A 15809-nucleotide genomic window follows, 5' to 3' on the forward strand; every position below is an offset into this window, starting at 1 on the left:
TTTGAGTTAATGATATGCCCGAGCACAGGGGCTGCCTGGGGGGGGGGGGGGTCTTCATGTGGTGCTCTGATTAGGTATTCATCAGTATGGCTTCTGACAGGTCACTGATCCCTCAGTGATCTGCCCCCCAATTTGCATAATGAATATATGTACATACTTAAAAAAAACAAAAAACCTTCTGCAGGCAGGAGGCACCTGTGAAGCAGCATGATTTCATGTTTGAAGTGCAGTTAGTAACTGTGCGTGATGTTTTCCTGAAAAAAAAAATCCATTTTAAAATGGCGCCCACTGCACTTGCGCAGTAGCGGCTATCGGTGTATATAGAGGTGATCCGATAGCTGCTACTGTGCATGCACCATCTTGCTAGAGAAGAAACAAATACCTCCTCCAAGATGGCGCCGCCCACATAAGCGCAGTAGCAGCTATTGGCGATCGCCGATAGCTGCTACTGCGTAGGCGGTGCCAACTTGAAGTAGCAAGATGGGGCTGCCGGCGAATGCGCAGTAGCAGCTATCGGATCACCTTTATGACGACAACCGGATCACCAGGGCTAGGAAACTTGCTAATCATGCGCAGTGCATGATCAGCAACTTTCCCTGTCAGTGCAGAACTGACAGTTTCTACAACATGGGGATGCTGTTGCATCCTCATGCTGTAGAAGCGATCAGTCTGCAAAAAATGATAGTCCCATAGTGTGACATCATTTAGCCAATACAGCTGATCGCATTGATGGGAGGAGCGCTACGCTCCTTCTCCCATCATCCCCCTCTCAGCGTCTGAAGTCACCGACGCAGACACTGACAGGGACCGCGATGACGTCACTAGCCGGCGCCCGCTGTCAGGAGATGAGCGGGTGCCGAGAGCTGCGGAGGAAGAGAGGTGAGTATTTATTTATCTTTTACGGGTGCTGCCTTATACTACAGGTGCTGCCTTATATTACAGGGTCTGCCTATAGGGGTACTGCCTTATACTACAGGATCTGCCTATAGGGGGGCTGCCTTATACTACAGGATCTACCTATAGGGGGGATGCCTTATACTACAGGATCTGCCTATAGGGGGGCTGCCTTATACTACAGGATCTACCTATGGGGGGCTGCCTTATACTACAGGCAGGATCTGCCTATAGGGGTACTGCCTTATACTACAGGATCTGCCTATAGGGGTGCTGCCTTATACTACAGGATCTGCCTATGGGGGGGTACAGTCTTATATTCCAGGGTCTGCCTATAGGTGTGCTGTTTTATACTACAGGATCTGCCTATGGGGGTGCTGCATTATACTACAGAGTCAGCCTATGGGGGCTGCCTTGTGCTATAGAGTCTGCCTATGGGAGGTGCATTATACAATATATAGTAGGCCTATGGGGAGTGCATAATACTATATGGAGGCTTATGGGCAGTGCATTATACTACATTTAAGACTATCTGGTGCATTATACTATATGGAGGCTATCTAGGGGGCCATCATACAGTGTGGGGATTACAGTGAGGGGGCCATCATACTGTGTTGGAGCCAGCAAACAGTTTGGAGGCTACTAAGAGGTCAGTATACTGTGTGGGTCATACTATACAGTAAGGGGGCATTATACTGTGTATAAGAGAGCATCAATACTTTGTATAGGGGAGCTGTACCGGGGGGGGAGACTCGGGACATTATTAAATGTAAAGAGGGCACTTATTGTTATAGGGGAAGTCAGGTTAATGTGACTTTCAAAGGGGCATACAGGGCATTATTACTTTCTAGGGGGCAAAATATGGGCACTGTTTTCTAGAGCACTTGCACCCGGCATTACTATATTATAGAGGGGTGTTTTAGAATTTAGAAGGCACAGAGAACCACACAGCAGGTGCAGTAATAGGGACACATATGGCAGCAGCGGCTCAGTATTGGGGTATCAGGTGGAGTAATAGGGACACATATGTACAGTATTGGGGTATCAGCAGGATGAGGAGTTTGTGCAGGTTGGGAATAGATGGTGATGACTGGAATATGAGATGTGAAACGGCTCTTTGTTGTTTTCTCTGCAGACGAGTCCTGGGTGGAAGAAGATGTGATGTTGGTCTGGGCCAGATGGAAAAGACGGGAAAAGTGAACAATTCCATCAGAAAGAACGTCAGCGGTAAGTCATTATCTGTAACTGTGCTGTAATATGGCGGTAATATCTATGTTGGTTGTTATATAGAGATTATCTTCAGTAATAGCGCAGTCATCTGCTGAGGTTCTCCTCCACTATTAAGGTGCGTCACCCAGTTGTAATCAAGGTTACCTGGTTAGGGGCCCACTCAGAAGCTTCTCCCCCCCCCCCAACCTTCTCCCTCCCTCAGAAGCTTCTCCCCCCCCCCCCCAAGAACCAAAACCCTAGCTACGCCTCTGCTTCTATCACATAGACCCCTCAGAGGGACTTCAAATGTGACGTGGTCCTAAAAAAATGGTTTTGTAAATTTTGTTGTAAAAATGAGAAATCTCTGGTCAACTTTTAACCCTTATAACTTCCTAACAAAAAAAAAAATTAGTTCCAAAATTGTGCTGATGTAAAGTAGACATGTGGGAAATGTTACTTATTAAGTATTTTGTGTGACCTATCTCTGTGATTTAATTGCATGAAAATTCAAAGTTGGATAATTGAGAAATATTCAACATTTTTGCCAAATTTCCGTTTTTGTTTTTTTTTTCACAACGCAAGACATATCAAAGAAATTTTACCACTATCATGAATTACAATATGTCACGAAAAAACAATGTCAGAATCACGGGGATCCATGGAAGCATTCTAGAGTTATGACCTCCTAAAGTGACAGTGGTCAGAATTGTAAAATTTGGCCCAGTCATTAACAAGCAAATCACCTTCGGGGGTAAAGGGGCTAAAACAAAACTAGTGCTATATATCAGACAAACATACTATAATAGTATATTTGCATCCCTACCATCTCCCATCAAAATCATTATTACCATCAAAGGATTACCTCACTTTATTTTACAGTTTTCTACAATAACAAGCACTTGCCTATCACTACTGGATTGTCCAGAATATCTCATAATCCAGACAGCACGACTCCCAATCATAATGAATTAGAGGAATGTTATTAGACTTCACAAATTCAATGCAATGGGATAAAAACAAAACAAAACATGTCCTTGGATGCACAAAAGAATTATTAAGGTTAGGGTTACAATGAAACCTCTTATTTCATTTCAAGCACCAAGCTTTATCTATAAACAGAAAGTAAGAAATCTGCTAATAAAGAAAATCTTTGTCACCAGGTCCAGTCACTCACACGTAGCATGTTCCAGCAGACACTGAAGCCGCACTGCCCCCCGAACTTCCTCCAGTTATCACCCAATCTGAATTTTCATCATCATCAGGACAACAGTCATTTCTCTTTTCTCGATATTTCTTTGAAAAGCTCCATGGATTTTTCACTGGTCCAAATATGCTATCAGTGCTGCCGGATCTGCAGGAAACAAAACAAATGTAAATTTAGATTTCAAGTCATAAATGATAAGTCAGTTTCCACATACAGAACTACGCTTGGAGATATATTATTAGGCTGATCAACCCAATGGTCAACAAATGATACAATACAGAAAAGAGTTTATGAACTTTAGAATAGGACGTTGGATTATTTTATTTTTTTAAAGGGATGCTGCATTATAACATGATCAATTGTGTAGATCAGGTTTTTGTGTTATAAGTATTTTTTATTTCATATCATAATTTTTACAAAAACGCCATTTTCACGCTGGCCATTTTTTTTAGGCTTATACACTATCTTTTCAGGAAGCGTGTTCACCATGCTTTATTGTGTCAGAGACAGGATTACAATGATTGATAACTAGGGATGAGAGGATCGATTTGTGGGACTCTTATCTAGCATCCAGATCTGTGGTACCTGTCAGCTAGATGGGAGCTCTGAGAATCCCTGACCTCCCGGCATCCAAAGCATGGCATTTGATTTGTCAGGGATGGTGTGATGTCATCTGAAGGGAGTGATGCACTAGACCTGCCTACTCAAAACGCACCAGGTAAATGGGATGATAAGAGATTTGCGGGTCTCCCATTTAGCTACCAGTTACCACTGACCTGGGGGCTGGAGCAGAGTCCCGTGAATTCATCCGCTCTTCACTACTGATAATACCTCTATACACAGCTGATAACAAAGGAACTACCAATTGCAATAGATTTCATAACTGCCCTATCTCTTTGTCCCATCAAAATGATCTTTACACATGCTGTTTAAAAGCTCTAATACAAAAGATAGGCTGAGAATCTGTTCATTGTGGCTAATGTGCATGTGTTGCAAGAAGTTAAGAGTCTAAACACTATGCACTGGCTAGTGTGAAAATTGTGAGAGTTATATTTTGTATTTTTAATAGATTGTGACGTGAAGAAAATACTGCCAAAAATGTGAAAGAAAAAAATACATTTGCCATGCTGCAGCTATGCAGGTAACTGCAACTTCCACAAGATGGCAATAGAGTGGAAGGATAGCAACAAGTCTGCAAGGGCTGACCTGCAGTGCTGCAGCGAAGCTACCACTAGGTGGTGGCAGCAGAATAGTCAAACAAGCCGAGTCAAAACCTAGACCGTCACGCAGTACAAAGGGAAAAAACAAGCAGAGTCAGTGGAGAGCCAAAGGGTCAATACCAGACAAAAGGAAGAAGTACCAGGGACCAGAGGCAAAGTCAAGTCAGATTCAAAGCAAAGTCAAACACCAGGAAATCCAAAAGCAATCAGGAAACACAGGAAATACATGACCGGCAGGGAAGGAGGAATAGACACGGGCAAGGTCAGAAAGCACAGCAGGACCAATCAGAGTACTACCAGAGTCAGATACTCATGCCGTAGTCAGAAAATATGACACCGCCTGCAGGATGCAGTGGCCCTAAATAGCAAACCTGAACCCAGAATGAGGCAGAGCAAAGTTAACCCTTGACATGATCAGCCCGGGAAAAGGGAAGACAGGACTCAAAACCTGGACTGGATCATGACAGTACCCTCCTCTCAAGGGGGGACCACCGAACTCCCAGGTCTTCCAGGATAACGTGCATGAAGCACCCTAACCAGACCATCAGTATGGACGGACCGCGCCGGAACCCAAGATCGCTCCTCAGGAACTTAAGCCCTCCAATGGACCAAGTAGTGAAGCGAACTGCGAACCCTCTGAGAATCGACAATCCGTTCGACTTCATACTCAGTCTGACCATCCACCGAGACAGGAGGCGGAGGGGATGGCGACCCAGCAGAGGAAGGTACACATGGCTTAAGAAGGGACTTATGGAACACATTGGGGATCCAAAGCAACGGAGGTAAGCGTAAATGGAAAGCAACTGGGTTGACAACCTCAATAATCTCGTAGGGACCAATAAACTTAGGACCCAGCTTAACGGAAGGAACCTTTAGACGTACGTTCCTGCTAGACAACCACACCTTGTCTCCCACCAGCAACTTAGGTCCCACAGATCGTCGCTTATCAGCAAAATGTTTCTGTTTGCCCTGAGCCACCCCAATGTTCTTCTGAACCTCCCTCCACACCTCCACCAACCGATGAAGCGCCTAATCAGCCCCTGGACACCCAGAATCCAGCCTGGAAAATTCACCAAAATGGGGGTCAAAACCGTAATTACAGAAAAACGGAGAAGTACCAGTGGACTGATTAACCCGATTATTGAATACGAATTCAGCCACCGGCAGTGAGGAGCACCAATCATCTTGCCGAGACGTTGCAAGACACCACAAAATTTGTTCCAGTGACTGGCTGGTTCTCTCTGTCTGCCCGTTGGTTTCAGGATGGTAGGCCAAGGAGAAGATCAAATCAATACTCAGTCTATTACAGAAAGCCCTCCAGAACTTGGGACACAAATTGTACCCCTCTATCAGACACCAAATTCAGAGGCACACCATGCAACCGCACATGCTCAATAAATAACTTGGATAAAGTTTCAGAATTAGGTAATCCTGCCAATGGTACAAAATGCGCCTGTTTACTAAATCTGTCAACCACTACCCAGACCACAGTTTTGCCATTGGAAGGAGGGAGATCAGTGAAAAAACCCATGGGCCAATGAGTCCAAGGTCTATCCGGAATTGGCAATGGCACCAATTCTCCGGCTGGCCGGTTATGGAAGCTTTTAGCACGGGCACATGTATCACAAGCAGACACAAACCTGGCGATATCAGAAGACATGGAGGACCACCAGAACAGTCTAGCCATAGCTCTCCAGGTAGCCGAGACCCCTGGATGCCCACTGAGAGCATAGTCATAAAACTCCTGAAGAATCCTAAACCGATACTGAACAGGGACGAAGAGCTTATTCTCAGGCAATGACAGTAGTCAAACAGTAGTTTGACAATAAATGGCTTCACCCAACCACTACCCATGAGTGGAGAAAAAGTTTTGGTGTTATCATTCATATTCTCTGGAAAAAGGCCAAGAAAGCAAAAATTTTGCCGGGGTATGTAAACTTTTGAGCACAACTGTATGCATCCTGAGCCTGACCTTCTAAAAGGGCGAGGTCCAGGAAAACAGTCTGCCATTCAAACTGTGGCCCAATTGTATTTCTCCATCGATAATATTACCACAAAGAATGGTCCGGAAGGCCATATTTCAATTGTACTTGCTGACATGTACAAAGTTTACCTTCCTCTATGATGGCATAAAGGAAAAAAAAAAAAAAAATCCATGTGTTTTCCAGAACTGAATTACAGGGAGGCCACCAAGATGAGGAAGATACGGGTTTAACCACAGTGGTGTGACTATTTAGCTTTCTCCCCATAAGACAAATGGAAAGTTGTATGTCATACCTCTAGGCTAGGGCAACCAACATAGGCGCAGGGATATCCGGGATAGTAGCTATTGGGCCTTTCAATAGAAAAGTTACACCGTTCGTTCTGAACCCACCATCACACGTTCTATATGTACCGCTGGATTATACTCAGAGGCAGTCAGCTACCAATGTGATAACCTGGCTGGCCAAATAGTATTTGTGAAGTCAGGGAAGCACCAACACCACACCACCCCAGGTACAATGTGTTTAGTTTTATTCTGAGAGAGGAACCCATCCATATTTTAAACCCTTCACAACATCAGCCGAACATGTAAGGCGCTGCGGGAACTGCATTATATCCAGGGCAGTGGAGTTAGAGTCATGGAGACGGTGTCCATTTTGGTGGAGTCAGAGTCGGTATAAAATGAACGACTCATAAAATATACAATAAATGGGGTATAGCAGTTCAATGCGGTATGTTTCGTCAATTTTGTAAATGTCTGTTCTATTCATGATCTAAGAATCTTCTTGGCTTTTAGTTGAGATGAATTTGTGCTGCACATTATGTACATGCTCAGTAGTGAGGCAGTGGGGTGGGAGTCAGGTAAACTGAGGAGTCGGAGGCTGGGGTTACTGACTCCACAGCCCTGGTTATATCATTATATCACTTGTTCTTGCTATGCATTTACATAATTATTTGAACTGCATCATTTTACTTTAAAAACTCACACAGACTGACTGCAGATTTTTCATTTTAGATCGGACAGGATAGTCTTTCATATGGTATTATAGGCACCACAAAGTCCTCCATACAGTATTATACTCTCCCATATATTGCTCCATACAGTATAATGGACTCCATATAGTGCTACATACAGTATTATGGGTCCCATATATTGATCCATAAAGTATTATGGGCCCCATACAGAATAATGAGCCGCATATAATGCTCCATATGGAATAATGAGCCCCATATTGCTCCATACAGTATAATGGGCCCCATATATTGCTCAATACATTATAATTGGCCCCATATAATGCTCCATACAGTATAATGTTCCATACAGTATATAATGGCCCCATGTATTGCTCCCTACAGTATAATTGCCCCATATAATGCTCCATTCATAAAAAAATAAATAATCAAATACTCACTTCTCCTCGTTGCTCTCGTCTCTTCAGTATCTTCTGACCCTTTGCACTGCTCAGCACAGAGTGCACGCTCTAGTGACATCAGCACACACTCTGCCCTGAGACGTCACAAAGAGTCTGAAGACGTGGAAGAGACTGGATCAACGGATATCGGAGCAGAAGAGACTGGGGAGAGGTGAGTATTTGGGGGGGCATTACCAGAGCAGTCATTGGGCTCCCCCGACTCACGGGCCTCATAGCATGCTGGTGTCCCTGCTGACGGTGAGTGGGACCCCCTGTTTGCCCAGGTGACCCTGCATAATATTAACATAAAAAAAACAAACAAATATAAAATAGTTAAAACACTATTATTCAAAGGCCTTCAGCTCAATTTCAAGCCATGGCAATGTATGAACGCTATGTAGTAAGATTCATCTTGTGCAAGCCTAGATAGGTCCACCAGGGCCTTCTCCACCGTTATCTCTCTTTGCCTTGTTCCTTATATTCTTCCAACCATGATGTCCTTCTCCATTGAATACTCTCTTCATATGATATGCCCAAAATAGGCAAGCTTGGCTTGATTTGTTACAAAACTGATTTGTTTGTTCTTCTTTCCATCCAAGGTATTGATAAAAATCCTTCCCCAGCACCACATTTCAAAGGTATTGATTCTTTTCTGTCTTGTTTCTTTATCGTTTAGGTTTTGCATTCATATGTTACTACAGAAAAGACTAGACTATGTGAGAGCCACATCTTCTTTGCTGGTGAAATGCTCCTTGATTTGAAGACCTTGTCCAGTGATTTCATTGTTGGAATTGCCCATAGCTATTCTCCTTTTGACTTCCAGTTTTATCACTGCCTCTTGAGTGATCATTGATCCAAGTAGGCTGATGTCCTTCACAACATCGAGCTTGTCGCCCTCTATCTCAAATGTGTCCCACTCGTATCTGGCAGTAGTGTTAATCTTTGTTTTCTTTGTATTGAGTAGGAGTCCGATGTTCGAGCTTTCAATCTTGACACTCTGCAATAATTCCTTCATTCCTATCAATGTTGTATCATCTGCATATATAAGATTGTTGATGATTCGCACAGCAATTTTGATTCCTTCTTTTTTGGCAAGTCCAGCCTTCCTGAAAATAGCTTCTGCATACAAACTGAAAAGAAATGGTGACAGGATGAGCTTTATCCGATGCCTTGCTCTACAATGAAGCTTGTCATGTCAGTGTTCTCTTTGGACTGTTGCTTCTTCGTTGATGTAAAGGATTCTAATGAGGTTGATCAGATGGTTCGGCACACCCATATCCTCCCTGGTATTCCAAAGTTTCTAGTAATCAACACAGTCAAAGGCTTTGCTGTTGTCAAGATTTGATTGTTGTATTGTTGGTCTTTTCCATTATCCATCTAATGTTAGCAATCACATTTCTTGTTCCTGTGCCTTTTCATAAAACCTGCTTGTTCCTCTGGCAGCTCTTTGCCAAAGTAAGACTGTAGCTGTCTTTGTAGGATTTCAGTAGTATTTTGCCAGCATGAGGTATGATCGCAACAGTCCGATAGTATCCATAGTTGGTCTCTTCTCCCTTCTAAGGAATAGGAATAAACACTGATCTTGTCCAGTCCTTTGGCCACTTAACAGTTGACATGGGTGTATGATGACATTAACTGCTGCTTTAGAAGACTATTAGCTCTATTGGAATATTGTCACATCCAGGTCCTTTGTTTTTTGACAGAAGCTTTATCGCAGCAACAACTTTGTATTTCAAGATGTTCGGTTCTCTATCATTTCCAGTCTCAGTTTCTTCCAGTATCACTGAGTTGTTCTTGTAGAGGTGATCCGTGTATTCTTTCAATCTTTACTTGATCTGTTCTGGCTCTGTTAGTTTGTTCCTGTTGGTATCATTCAACATTCCCATTCTTTGTTGAAACTTTTGTCATACCTCTTTTGGTATCACTTTCTGGTCTTGCCCTTTAGATGTGAGTTTTCAATCTCTGTACATATCTTTTAGTAATAAAGTTCTTGGTCTGCTGGAATAGCTCTCATAGCTCTCTTTAGTTTTTTTTTACTAATGTTACCTGTATTTGCGTCCTGCTTGCTACCTTTTGCCATTCATCTTTCGTCAATGATCTTTAGGGTTTCTTCTGATATCCATGGCTGAGGCGGTCTCTTCTGCCTCTTGTTTATGGTCTTTCTGGCTTCTTCAGTAATAATAGTCTTTAACACAGGCCAATAAATTCAATTACATTTTTGTACATATATAGATAGAGAAAGAGAGAACACGTAGTTACAAATGTTATAAACTACAACTGGTTGTCTGCCACGGATCTGTATCACCGTAAACATGCTGTTTTGGCAGAGGTGAGTTTTTGTGACCAGACCTGAAATCTTGTGTAAAGCATGGAAGAAGTACGTGTTACCTTTCCCAGCACAGAGAGTATTTCTCATAAAGTATTGACAAGTCTGCTTTCACATGGAACAAGATAAGGCAGTTCAGTTTGCTGTCCTAGAGTTCTGGGGATTTTAATGGAAAGTATCAAATCTCCTTGTTTCTCAAAGCAATGAAGGCAGGCTGTGGTCACAGTGCACTGTGTAAATTATTAGCCATTCATGAGCGTACGTCGCAGCTGCCTCTTTATTTATCCACATAAAATGCAGCTGCATGGAAACCATTATCGTTTTTCAATTAGAATTCATGTTAAATATAGCAAAATAAACTACAGCTTAAACTATCAAAAATATACACTTATTGTGCACCCCAAGCAATCGTCTGCAGAGATAAATCATAGAATTAAAAACAAATAGGAAACTCATCCCTTCAAAGCAGCTGATTTGGGTCACTGGATGAGAATTTTGCTATATATAAGGAGATATACCCAAGATAATGTGGCAAGCAGGGAAAAAAAACAACAACAGACCACTGCTAGTAATCGGCAAAGAAAATACTGGTGACTAGTAGGAAAGAACCTCCCATGGGTTGTTGTAAAACCACTTAAAATTTATAGCATCCAATTGCATGGATGCTGAAAGTGCAGATAAAAAATAGATATTTCCAGGCACTACCACTCCCATTATGTAGTACAAAAAAGTCCAATAAAAACACATTTTTTGGATACAAGTTCAAAACTTATTTCTGGAGTAAATTTTCAGTAACAACCTAATTTCTGATTTCATGTGGCACCATTGATACTCCATTGTCATGCTGATGTCACTGTAACCTTTGTAAAATGATGAGGATTCTAATCTAAACTAACTGTCTTTATTTCTGCAATGTTACTCACAGACACACTTTTTTTTTTTCATATAGCATATTTAACATTTCACCCACATTTTTTACTACTAGGTACGTAAAAGCTTAATTGGATGGGATTCAATGGTGATGTAAAGCATTTCCTGAAAAGATGGCAGTTTCGTAGTGCCATCTACTTTCATGGAATATCTGAGCCATTCCCTGAATGAGGGGAGTAAGCCAGGAAAAGATGCTTTCATTACTAATTATATTGCGGAGATACTAGTCTCCTCCACAAGAGAAATTTCACCTGTACAATATATTGGGTGCAGTGAATCCGCAAGGTTCAGTGAACACATGCGGAATCACCTGTGTTCAATAGACAGCAGTGCTTTGGACGCAGCAAATAAGTGCTGCATTGAAAGCGATGCCAATTCCTGACCGTCTGCACATACCCATATGCTTTTACATTATTGAAATTTGGTAATTCCCTACTTGTACTGACCTACAGAATAAAATCTATAGAATCTCTCAGTAGGCTCAACCCTCCTAAGCGATCTACAGTGGGTACGGAAAGGATTCTTACCCCTTTAAATTTTTCACTCTTTGTTTCATTGCAGCCATTTGGTAAATTCAAAAAAGTTCATTTTTTTCTCATTAATGTGCACTCTGCACCCCATCTTGACTGGAAAAAAAACAGAAATGTAGTAATTTTTCCAAAATTATTAAAAAAGTAAAACTGAAATATCACATGGTCATAAGTATTCAGACCCTTTGCTCAGTATTGACTAGAAGCACACTTTTGAGCTAGTACAGCCATGAGTCTTCTTGGGAATGATGCAACAAGTTTTTCACACCGGGATTTTGGGATCCTCTGACATTCTTCCTTGCAGATCATCTCCAATTCCGTCAGGTCGGATGGTGAACTTTGGTGGACAGACATTTTCAGGTCTCTCCAGAGATGCTCAATTGGGTTTAGGTCAGGGCTCTGGCTGGGCCAGTCAAGAATGGTCACAGAGTTGTTTTGAAACCACTCCTTTGTTATTTTAGCTCTGTGCTTAGGGTCATTGTCTTGTTGGAAGGTGAACCTTCGGCCAAGTCTGAGTTTCCAGAGCACTCTGGAAAGAGGTTTTCATCCAGGATATCTCTGCACCTGGCCGCATTCATGTTTCCTTCAATGACAACCAGCCATCCTGTCCCTGCAGCTGAAAAACACCCCCATAGCATGATGCAGCCACTACCATGTTTCACCGTTGGGATTGTATTGAGCAGGTGATGAGCAGTGCCTGGTTTTCTCCACACATACCGCTTACAGTTATCACCAAAAAGGTCTATCTTCATCTCATCAGACCAGAGAATCTTATTTCTCATAGTCTGGGAGTCCTTCATGTGTTTTTAGCAAACTCTATGCGGGATTTCATATGTCTTGCACAGAGAAGAGGCTTCCATCGAGCTACTCTGCCATAAAGGCCCGAATGGTGGAGGGCTGAGGTGATCGTTGACTTTGTGGAACTTTCTCCCATCTCCCTACCGCATCTCTGGAGTTCAACCATAGCGATCTTGGGGTTCTTATTTACCTCTCTCACCAAGGCTCTACTCCCACGATTGCTCAGTTTGGCTGGACAGCCAGGTCTAGGAAGACTTTTCGTGGTCCCAAACTTCTTCCATTTAAGGATCATGGAGGTCACTGTGTTCTTAGGAACCTTGAGTACTGCAGAAATTCTGTTGTAACCTTGGCCAGATCTGTGCCTTGCCACAATTCTGTCTCTGAGCTCCTTGGCCAGTTCCTTTGACCTCATGATTCTCATTTGGTCTGACATGCACTGTGAGGTCTCATATAGACAGGTGTGTGCCTTTCCAAATCAAGTCCTATCAGTTTAATTAAACACAGCTGGACTCCAATGAAGGAGTAGAACCATCTCAGGGAGGATCACAAGGAAATAAACAGCATGTGACTTAAATAAGAGTGTTTGAGCAAAGGGTCTGAATACTTATGACCATGTGATATTTCAGTTTTTATTTTTTAATAAATTTGCAAAAACTACTACAATTCTGTTTTTTTCGGTCAAGATGGGGTACAGAGTGTACATTAATGAGAAAAAAAATTATTATTTTTTTAATTAACCAATTGGCTGCAATGAAACAAAGACTGAAAAATGTAAAGGGGTATGAATACATTCCGTACCCACTGTATATCCAAGCAGATCATAGGAAACAGAATACAATGATATATCAGATCGCACATCTCAGGGGTCTTATTCCAGAGAAATACACGTTTTTCTTATATGCAAATGAGCTGCTCAGGACTATGGGTCTGAAACTGATCTGCATGAGTATCTGCCCCAGAGCTTATATTAAAAAGGGGAGGGGGGAGTCTTATAAGGTGGGAACAAACCTTTAATTTTTTTTTAGAACTTATAGGTTATTGAAATTTTGAACACAAAGGAAAAAGGCATATAACATCAGTTATAGAAATACAAAACAGATCTATACAATGCACAACTGGCATAAGTAGACTTTATTGTGATTATCTGATTGCGACTAACGTGACATTATGGCATGGTATTAGTACATGCTAAGGCACAGCTTATTAAAGGGAATCTGTCACCCCAAAAATCGTATATGAGCTAAGGCCACCGGCATCAGGGGCTTATCTACAGCATTCTGTAATGCTGTAGATAAGCTCCCGTTGTAACCTGAAAGGTAAGAAAAACAGATTATATTATACTCACCCAGAGGCGGTCAAGGTTCGTTTCAGGTTCGATGAGTGTCGCGGCACGGGTCCAGCGCCTCCCATCTTCATACGATGATGTCCTCTTCTTGTCTACCTGCCGCGGCTCCGGCATACTTTGTCTGCCCTGTTGAGGGCAGAGCAAAGTACTGTAGTGCGCAGGCACCGGGCCTCTCTGACCTTCCCGGCGCCTGCGCACTGCAGTACTTTGCTCTACCCTCACCAGGGCAGACAAAGTACTCCTGCGCAGGAGCTGCGGCAAGAAGACAAGAAGAGGATGTCAAAGTAGGAAGATGGGAGGCGTTAAACCCGCACCGCGACACCCATCGGACCCGAAACGAACCGGGACCGCCCCTGGGTGAGTATAATATAACCTGTTTTTCTTACCTTTCAGGTTACATCGGGGGCTTATCTACAGCATTACAGAATGCTGAAGATAAGCCCCTGATGCCAGTGACCTTAACTCATATACGATTTTTGGAGTGACAGATTCCCTTTAATCTGCATGTCACGAATGCGCCACGATAAAATTTGTTCCAGAAAATTAAGTATTTTTCCAGAAATTTTTTGCAACTACTTAAAATTTGTTATACACGTGTTTATTTCCTTTTTGTGTATTGGCTTTACCCTATAGATGGATTAGCAGTGCCCGGTAATCCGGGCACTACTAAAGGCCCCGTCTCACACAGCGACGCTGCAGCGATACAGACAACGATGCTGATCGCTGCAGCGTCGCTGTTTTGTCGCTGTGTGGTCGCTGGGGAGCTGTCACACAGACAGCTCTCTCCAGCGACCAACGATCAGGGGAACGACTTCGGCATCGTTGAAACTGTCATCAACGATGCCGAAGTCCCCCTGCAGCACCCGGTAACCAGGGTAAACATCGGGTTACTAAGCGCAGGGCCGCGCTTAGTAACCCGATGTTTACCCTGGTTACCAAAAAAAACAAACAGTACATACTCGCCTTTCGGTGTCCAGGTCCCTTGCCGTCTGCTTCCTGCTCTGACTGAGTGCCGCTGTACACTGAGAGCAGAGCGCAGCGGTGACGTCACTGCTGTGATCTGCTCTCACTTTCCGTCCGGCAGTCAGAGCAGGAAGCGGACGGCAAGGGACCTGGACACCGAAAGGCGAGTATGTACTGTTTGTTTTTTTGGTAACCAGGGTAAACATCGGGTTACTAAGCGCGGCCCTGCGCTTAGTAACCCGATGTTTACCCTGGTTACCAGCGTAAAAGTAAAAAAAAACAAACACTACATACTTACCTTCCGCTGTCTGTCCCCCGGCGTTCTGCTTCTCTGCACTGTGAGCGCCAGCCAGCCGGAAAACACAGCGTCACCGCTGTGCTTTCCGGCCGCTGTGCTTACACAGTGCAGAGAAGCAGAACGCCGGGGGACAGACACCGGAATGTGAGTATGTACTGTTTGTTTTTTTTTTACTTTTACGCTGGTAACCAGGGTAAACATCGGGTTACTAAGCGCGGCCCTGCGCTTAGTAACCCGATGTTTACCCTGGTTACCCGGGGACCTCGGCATCGTTGGTCGCTGGAGAGCGGTCTGTGTGACAGCTCCCCAGCGACCACACAGCGACTAAACAGCGACGCTGCAGCGATCAGCATCGTTGTCTGTATCGCTGCAGCGTCGCTGTGTGTGACGGGGCCTTTAGGCGATAGGCCAATCAATGTCAATGGTAAGACGTGTCGGCTTATAGATTATATTACCATGGCAACTAGAAACCATATAGATGGACAATGGAAAACCAATACTTTAATCGATAGCCCAGGTGAAAAGACGGATAAATTTAATTGTGCTATACAAAAAAATAGAAGCTACCAAATCCGACTCTCTTGAAATATTAAGAGGTATTTGGGACCCATGGATCCAGACTCAGACTGATGGCGACTTTTCTAGAATAATGTCACTATCTGTATAAATTAAAATATGGATACTTCTAAGTGATGAC

The 15809-nt window shown here is 43.2% G+C and overlaps 1 protein-coding gene across 2 annotated transcripts in view; it reads right to left on the reverse strand.

The window, feature by feature from the left end:
* The window catches only part of QRSL1 (glutaminyl-tRNA amidotransferase subunit QRSL1), a 146748-nt gene that overhangs the window by 68308 nt on the left and 62631 nt on the right, over window positions 1–15809 (reverse strand). For both annotated transcript variants that reach the window (XM_077289629.1, XM_077289631.1), the window contains one exon: window positions 3278–3454. In XM_077289629.1, coding sequence (XP_077145744.1) covers window positions 3278–3454 — 177 coding nt within the window. The remainder of the gene's footprint in view (window positions 1–3277; window positions 3455–15809) is intronic.

The sequence above is a fragment of the Ranitomeya variabilis genome, chromosome 2 (assembly GCF_051348905.1).
Source record: "Ranitomeya variabilis isolate aRanVar5 chromosome 2, aRanVar5.hap1, whole genome shotgun sequence".
NCBI lineage: Eukaryota > Metazoa > Chordata > Amphibia > Anura > Dendrobatidae > Ranitomeya > Ranitomeya variabilis.